This window comes from Myotis brandtii, unplaced genomic scaffold (assembly GCF_000412655.1).
Source record: "Myotis brandtii unplaced genomic scaffold, ASM41265v1 scaffold717, whole genome shotgun sequence".
Lineage (NCBI taxonomy): Eukaryota > Metazoa > Chordata > Mammalia > Chiroptera > Vespertilionidae > Myotis > Myotis brandtii.
Window position 1 is genome coordinate 117,506 of NW_005370825.1, and position 7,729 is coordinate 125,234.

Below are 7,729 nucleotides of genomic sequence, written 5' to 3' on the forward strand. Positions count from 1 at the left end.
GCTCGCGCAGGCCGGCGTCCACAGGGCCCGCCGCCTTCCTCCGCCTCCTACCCCCCACACCACCCCCTCCTCTCGCTCCTCCCGCGGCCTCTGCCCAGAGGCGGTGCCGGGATCTGGGTTCGGGAAGAAAGATCTTCGTGGGGAGGAAGCTGTGCCCTGCAGTCGGGGGTGGGAGCGCGGGGATGATGGACTAGTGGTTCTCAACCTTCCTAATGCCGCGACCCTTTAGTACAGTTCCTCATGTTGTGGCGACCCCCGACCATAAAATTATTTTCGTTGCTACTTCATAACTGTAATGTTGCTACTGTTATGAATCGGAATGTAAATATCTGATATGCAGGATGTATTTTCATTGTGACAAATTGAACATAATTACAACATAGTGATTAATCACAAAAGCAATATGTAATTATATATTCAATATGTTTTTCGATGGTCTTAGGCGACCCCCAGGTTGAGAACCGCTGGAGGAGACAAGGGGACGCCTCCGAGGAAGTGAGGCTGCAGAGACGTGCGGTGTTCATCCATGATGAGTTTAGCCCCGCATGGCCTTCATTCGACAGGCTCTTGCAGAATGCTCGTGTTCAGACGAAAGTCTTGAGTCTATTTTATTTATGCACAGGGACTATAGTCAGTGATACTGCAATAGCTACGTATGGTTTTAGGCGGCTGTAGAAATATCGGGGGACGCTTTGTAAAGTATATGGTTGTCTAACCACTGTACTGTGCACAATATTGAATGCCAGCTGAAATTGAAACATTTTTTTAAACGTATTTTTTAAGTATATTTGTGCATCATTCCTTAAACCTCTTGAGTTCCAAGGCGAGGAAGAAAAAAATGTTTTAGTGCCTAAGACTCTGGTTCTTTGCTAATCAAACAGGTGACCTGCGCCCTGGAGTTACATAGTGAGCGTTGCCCTATGTGAAGCCACAAAGTAAAACGATAAATTTTACTGGAACAACAGAATAGCTTTTATATTAAGATAAGATGGGTATAATGTGGAATAGAAGCGAAACTTTGTATCAAGTTGTTTTTTTTAACTGGAACTTTCTTGAGGTTTGTCCCTGGGTGCCTCCCTCCAGCTGGGGCCTCAGTTCCCTTTGCCCAGTTCATTGTACTCAAATGGGAGAATGTGTAAGGCTCAGGGGTAGCCTTACAGCCTTAGCGGCCACACCTATGCAGAGTGTCACCAGGACCCAAAGGTGTTGGTCATTTGTCGTCTTTTTTAATCTGTAATATTACGGTGAACTTGAGAGTGTTTTCTGTGCTAAATAAATGAAATCAAAACTTACAGGTATTTGAAACCTAACCTCATTCACATGGTGTCTCTTTGAAGAAAGACCAGACCGAAAATTTAGCTCTTGATACAACCTGCAAATAATCTGAAAAGGGGATTAGGATTTCTTTACTTTCGTTGTTAAAATTTAATCCTAAGAGTTCGTTTTAAAAATCCAGATTTCTAGGCCTTTGAGAAAAATTAAAGGATCTGGCAATACTAAGCCCGTACCACAGGCTGAAGGTGCGCGCCTTCAGGGCGGATGTTGACTCGATCCACTCCTGCCCATTCCCAGTCTGGATGATACAGTCCTCTGAATGTGTGACCCTGGTTCTTGCAGTATTGGGTTTTTATGAGCTGTCTTGCACACTTTCTTTCATAAGTGTAAGTAAGCTCTTACAAAAGAATGAGTTTGATCTCTGGGGTGAAAGGTAGCATTTTCAAATAACAAATGATTAAGAGACGTGGGAAAGAATTCAAATGTGAACCTTTACTATGTAAGAATCTGTAGGAGTAATATATTATTAGTACTGTTAAAAGATGCTATAACTTCTAATGAGTACAAAGCAGAAAGAAGTGCTGTTACATACTGTGTTACTAGCATCCACTGACTGCATTCAAAGTTAAGCAACTAAGAAAGAGAAGTAGGCAATGTGTAAAATATCCACAACCAATTTCAAGTTGTGGCCATGCTATTAATATTGTTGCAATCTGCTTAATTTCTTCCAAAAAGTTTAACTTCTTAACACGTGTAGCTGTATAAATCCTTTGAAGTGGTGTGCTTTAAGAGCACTGGATAAATCAGGCCAACCCACTGAAGAATTAACTCTTTTTTATTATTATTAATCTGGATTTACAACACTTGAGTATTCAGGGGTTGGGATAGGTGAGGAACAGATATGGGTTATTTAACCAACAACGTCTGCCGAGTTAGTTATTCAGGGAATAAAGGTCCTAAGATCTTTCTTAGCCGTCAGCTACTGTAACTGCCCTCGCTACCCCTTTGATTCTCCATATGGGACTCCAGACCCCCTGCTGAGCTGCCTGCTGAGTCTCTGAAGAACAAATTATAACTCAGAAATGTGACTTCTTAGTTGTTACTTCTGGTTATCATAGTACCACTTACTGAGCTTAAGTATTTTTATGCCCAGCTGATGTGGCTCAGTGGCTGAGTGTCGACATACGAACCAGGAAGTCACAGTCAGGGTTCAATTCCCAGTAAAGGCACATGCCTGGGTTGCGGAGCTCGATCCCTGGTTGGGGCGTACAGGAGACAGCCAATCAATGATTCTCTTTCAGCATTGATGTTTCTATCTTCCTCTCTAAAATCAATAAGAAATATATTTTTAAAAATATTTTTATATCAAAAGATTTCATGGCAGATTTCAATAAGCATAGATTAATAAGTGTTTCCCTTTTTATAATTTTACTGTGTCAATCTGGCAAGTAACATTTTGCTTTTTGTTAGGTTTCCTAAAAGACAGAAAAATGGAGGACTCAGTGAACCAACTGCAACCCCTAAATGAGAAGCAGATAGCCAATTCTGAAGATGGATATGTATGGCAAGTCACTGATCTGAATCGCCTCCACCGCTTCTTATGTTTTGGTTCTGAAGGTGGGACTTACTATATCAAAGAACAGAAGTTGGGCCTTGAAAATGCCGAAGCTTTAATTAGATTGATTGAAGATGGCAGAGGATGTGAAGTGATCCAGGAAATCAAGTCATTCAGTCAAGAAGGCAGAACCGCCAAGCAGGAGCCCATGCTCTTTGCACTGGCCATTTGTTCCCAGTGTTCCGACATAAGCACAAAGCAAGCGGCATTTAAAGCTGTTGCTGAAGTTTGTCGCATTCCCACACATCTCTTCACGTTTATCCAGTTTAAGAAAGATCTGAGGGAAAGCATGAAATGTGGCATGTGGGGTCGTGCCCTCCGGAAGGCTATAGCAGACTGGTACAATGGGAAAGGCGGTATGGCCCTCGCACTGGCAGTTACAAAATACAAACAAAGAAATGGCTGGTCTCACAAAGATCTGTTGAGATTGTCACACCTTAAACCCTCCAGTGAAGGTAAGCATAGCATCTTTTGGGGGAGAAGGGGTGCAGATATTGAATAAATAACAAATTTATTTGACATAAGACAGTTGTGTAATTTCTAGGAATAGCCTTTCATTCTCAAAACATACTAATTCAAATATGTTTAAGGCCAATCTGGAAACACCTACCACAGGCAATCCAGACATTAGTAATCAAGAACCAAATGACAGATCTCCATGTTAAAATGTCACCATGCTAACGAAAACTCATCCAACTGATGATGGACTATGAAAGCAGCCTGGATGTCGATAGCAAAACGCTCCTAGCCAGTAGGTGGCAGATAGCCGGGCTCTGTAGCCCCTTCTCATTTTGCCCCCCTCCCTGCCTTCCTAGGACACATGTTCCATGGAACCTAAGGCCGCCTGAAGTAGTGCTCTGAACTTAACAATTCAGGATATTAATTGTCTCCAAGCAGTCAGCCAGGGAACATGGTAATTTGGGCCAGTTTTCTATGTCTGTCGGAAGAGGTTTTTGAGAAGTTAGTTGGATCTACAATAAATACTTAGTCTTTCTTAGAAGGAAATAAAAAATTTCGGTCAAGAATAAAGTGTGAACTTCCAGAAAAATCAACATGCCCAAAATTTTACTTTTTTTTTTTTTTAATACCAGAAGTGAAAGTTGAAAAGATGGCCACTCACATAGGTTCAGATTTCAGTTCTGCCCATTGCTTTGTGTCCTGGAGCCATGTAACGTAACCTTTCTGAGTTCCTGCATCTTCATCTATGAAAAAGGGAAGAGGGGGAGTGACCCTCCTGGTGACTAAATGTGATCGTGGATGTTCCTGATGTGTACCAACATCATATAAAGCAGAAGACATCACACAAAAGTCCATGTTCTTGTTTCTTTTGAAAAATATATGTTTTTTGGCAGCACTAAGCAAATACTTAGCTAAAATATTTGTCAGGGCATATTCTTTAGTTCACCCCAGTCCTAACCACACTTTATTACATCACATGGCCTATTCATTTTACCCACCTTTCCTCCATAGACCTTAGAATTTGATAATTCCATTCCTTTCCCCACCTTTTTGCAGAACTGGAATGTAGTGCTTAGAATAATCACACCATTTATTGGCAGAGCATAGGTTACAACCCAAGTTTCCTCGCCCTCCCCTCCCCAATCCAAAGCTCATTTCAACTATTAAAAGAAATTGTAGTAGAAAACACATTACTTTACTTTTTTAAATATTTAGCCTATAATACTTTCTCAGCTATTAAAAAATTATAAGTTACCTACCTGTCCACATCCACTTATCTCTACTATTCATACATGCATAATCATCAGCTAAAAGAGACAATTGAGTATGAAATTAAATGAAATAGATCAGTACTTTTCAGAGGTGTTCTGAGATTATGGACCTAAGTCTGGCCCTATCTACCAAAGTTTCTAATGCTGATGTCTCCAAAAATAAAACTCTAATGAAATGAAAATATAGGAGTTTTTTAAATATACATATATATTTTAAATTGATTTCAGAGAGGAAGGGAGAGGGGGCAAGAGATAGAAACTTCAATGATGAGAGAGAATCATTGATTGACTGCCTCCTGCACATCCCCCACTGGGGATTGAGCCCGAAACCCGGGCATGTGCCCTGACGGGGAATCAAACTGTGACCTCCTGGTTCATAGGTCAACCATTGAGCAACACTAGCCAGGCTAGGAGTTTTTCTTTCTCCAAAGTTTCCTATTGAAGCAGTGATCGAATAAGCAAAATTAACTAACTCTGTTCGATTAAATGTTTGTTATATCATGCATAACAGCATCACAGATGAAAGAAGTTCATTCCTGGGTATCTACTTATGCCTTTCCTATAATGCCTTTACATAAACATGTTCTGTCTTTTACCTACTAATCCTACCTGCCTTTTCAATTCTCTATTTTGTTAAAGGACTTGCTATTGTGACCAAATACATTACAAAGGGCTGGAAAGAGGTCCAGGAGTTGTATAAAGAAAAAGCACTTTCTGCGGAGACTGAAAAACTATTAAAGTATCTGGAGGCTGTGGAGAAGGTGAAGCGCACAAAAGATGAGCTGGAAGTCATTCATCTGATAGAAGAGCACAGGTTGGTTAGGGAACAACTTCTGACAAATCACTTGAAGTCTAGAGAGGTAAGTAAAGTGTACTATGTTACATCATGTGGTTAAACAGTGATGTATGGTATGTATGAAAAAGATAGCCCTAACCGGTTTGGCTCAGTGGATAGAGCGTCGGCCTGCGGACTGAAGGGTCCCAGGTTCGATTCCGGTCAAGGGCATGTACCTTGGTTGCGGGCACAACCCCAGGAGGGGGTGTGCAAGAGGCAGCTGATCGATGTTTCTCTCTCATCGATGTTTCAAACTCTCTATCCCTCTCCCTTCCTCTCTGTAAAAAATCAATAAAATATATATTTTAAAAAAAAAGAAAAAGATAAACTGTGGGTACCTATATATTCATTAAAGAAAAACACCTAACAGTGCCCACAGGTAGTTGCATTCAATAGTGTTCAAGAACAAGTTAGTTTATTTGCTAAGACTTTGACCATTTTGCACAAATTTTTACTTTGAAATTGATCTGAACCCCCAAAGAAAGTCTTAGAGAATATATTATTATTATTGGTACGGTATGTTTTACTGATTCATCATTTTCTATGTTTCTGCCTGTTATTGTAATAGGTATGGAAGGCTTTGTTACAAGAAATGCCTCTAACTGCATTACTAAGAAATCTAGGAAAGATGACTGCTAACTCAGTGCTTGAACCAGGAAATTCAGAAGTATCTTTAGTATGTGAAAAATTGTGTAATGAGAAACTATTGAAAAAGGTAAGCATTCCCTTTATTAGCTACTACTGATTGGAAAAGTTGCTTCTAAATTTTGGAAATGCCATCAGCATATGTTTTAGGTGTTCTGAGATTTATCATACCAAGTTGCATTTTGACTCTGAAAGCTAAGATTAATATGTCCTTATTTTTCTCTTTTCTTTATGAAATACATTCGCTCAATAACAAATACCTAAGGCACATAATTGCTCTTTTCATTTGAAGTTTCACTTACTCTCTGTCTTCATCTTGTTTCCAGGCTCGTGTACATCCATTTCATGTTTTAATCGCGTTGGAGACTTATAAAACGGGGCATGGGCTCAGAGGAAAACTGAAGTGGCGTCCTGACGAAGACATTTTGAAAGCTTTGGATGCTGCTTTTTACAAAACATTTAAGGTAATGTTTTGATTTTTGTTTTAAAACAAAGGACACAGGTAGGACTTGGTGTCTTGTGTAAAAACACATTTTAAAGATATTAATTGTTTAAATATTTTGATTACTCATTTGTTCCTGTGAGAAGAATGCCCACTTTTCCATTTCAGTTCCACAAAGTACTGAAAATTCTAAAAGTTAGGCAAGAAAAAACAAAAGACATACAAATTATAAATCAATAAAAATTATCTCTGTTCTCAGGTGACACGATCTTAAATGTAAAAAAGCCTTAAGTAATCCATAAGAAACTACTAGAGCTAACAAACTCAGCAAAGTTGCAGGATACAAAACCCGTAGGCAAAAATCAGTAGTATCCAAAGGCTAAGAAAACATGTCCATTTACAGTAGCATCGGAAAGAATAAAACATGTAGGGATAAATTTAACTATGGAGGTTTAAGACTTGTACACTGAATACTACAAAATATTGCTGAATGAAACAAGACATAAATGGTAAGACATTTTATGTTTATAGTTTGAAGGACTTAATATTAGTAAGATGACAGTACTGCCCAAAGCAATCTACATATTCCATGCAATCCTTATGGCATGTTTTACAGAAATAGAAAAACCTGTTCTAAAATTTATGTGGTCTTTAAGCGGACCTCCAAATAGCACAACCAATCTTCTAAAAGAACACAGTTTGAAGACTTATACTTGGAAACTACAGATTTCAAAATTTACTGCCAAGATGTAGTAATCACAACAGTGATACACATTAAGACAGTGATATGATAAAGACCAGTGAAATAGAAAACAAAGCCAAGAAATAAACTCACATTATGGCCAATCGATTTTTTATTTTTTAAAATTAGTGTATTTTTTAATACAGTTTACATACACTATATTAGTTTGAGGTGTACAACATAATTAGACATGTAATATACCTTAAAAAGTGCTCACTCTAAATCTAGTACCCTTCTGACACCATACATAATTATGACATTACTAGAGGCCCGGTCCACAAAAATTTGTGCACTTGGTGGGGGGGGGCGGGCGCGGGGTCCCTCAGCCCGGCCTGGGACCCCTCGGGGGATGACCACCTGCTGGCTTAGGCCTGCTCCCCAGGGGATTGGGCCTGAGATGGCAATCAGACATCCCTCTGGCAGCCCGGCAGCCCTTGGGGGATGT

General features: G+C 39.6%; 1 protein-coding gene across 1 annotated transcript in view; it reads left to right on the forward strand.

The window, feature by feature from the left end:
- Nucleotides 1-1,641: 1,641 nt before the first annotated feature.
- Nucleotides 1,642-7,729, forward strand: part of TROVE2 (TROVE domain family, member 2) — a 12,968-nt gene continuing 6,880 nt past the window's right edge. The window contains exons 1-5 of the mRNA XM_005882435.2: nt 1,642-1,661; nt 2,746-3,345; nt 5,260-5,480; nt 6,024-6,170; nt 6,427-6,564. Coding sequence (XP_005882497.1) covers nt 2,766-3,345; nt 5,260-5,480; nt 6,024-6,170; nt 6,427-6,564 — 1,086 coding nt within the window. The 5' untranslated portion in view covers nt 1,642-1,661; nt 2,746-2,765. The remainder of the gene's footprint in view (nt 1,662-2,745; nt 3,346-5,259; nt 5,481-6,023; nt 6,171-6,426; nt 6,565-7,729) is intronic.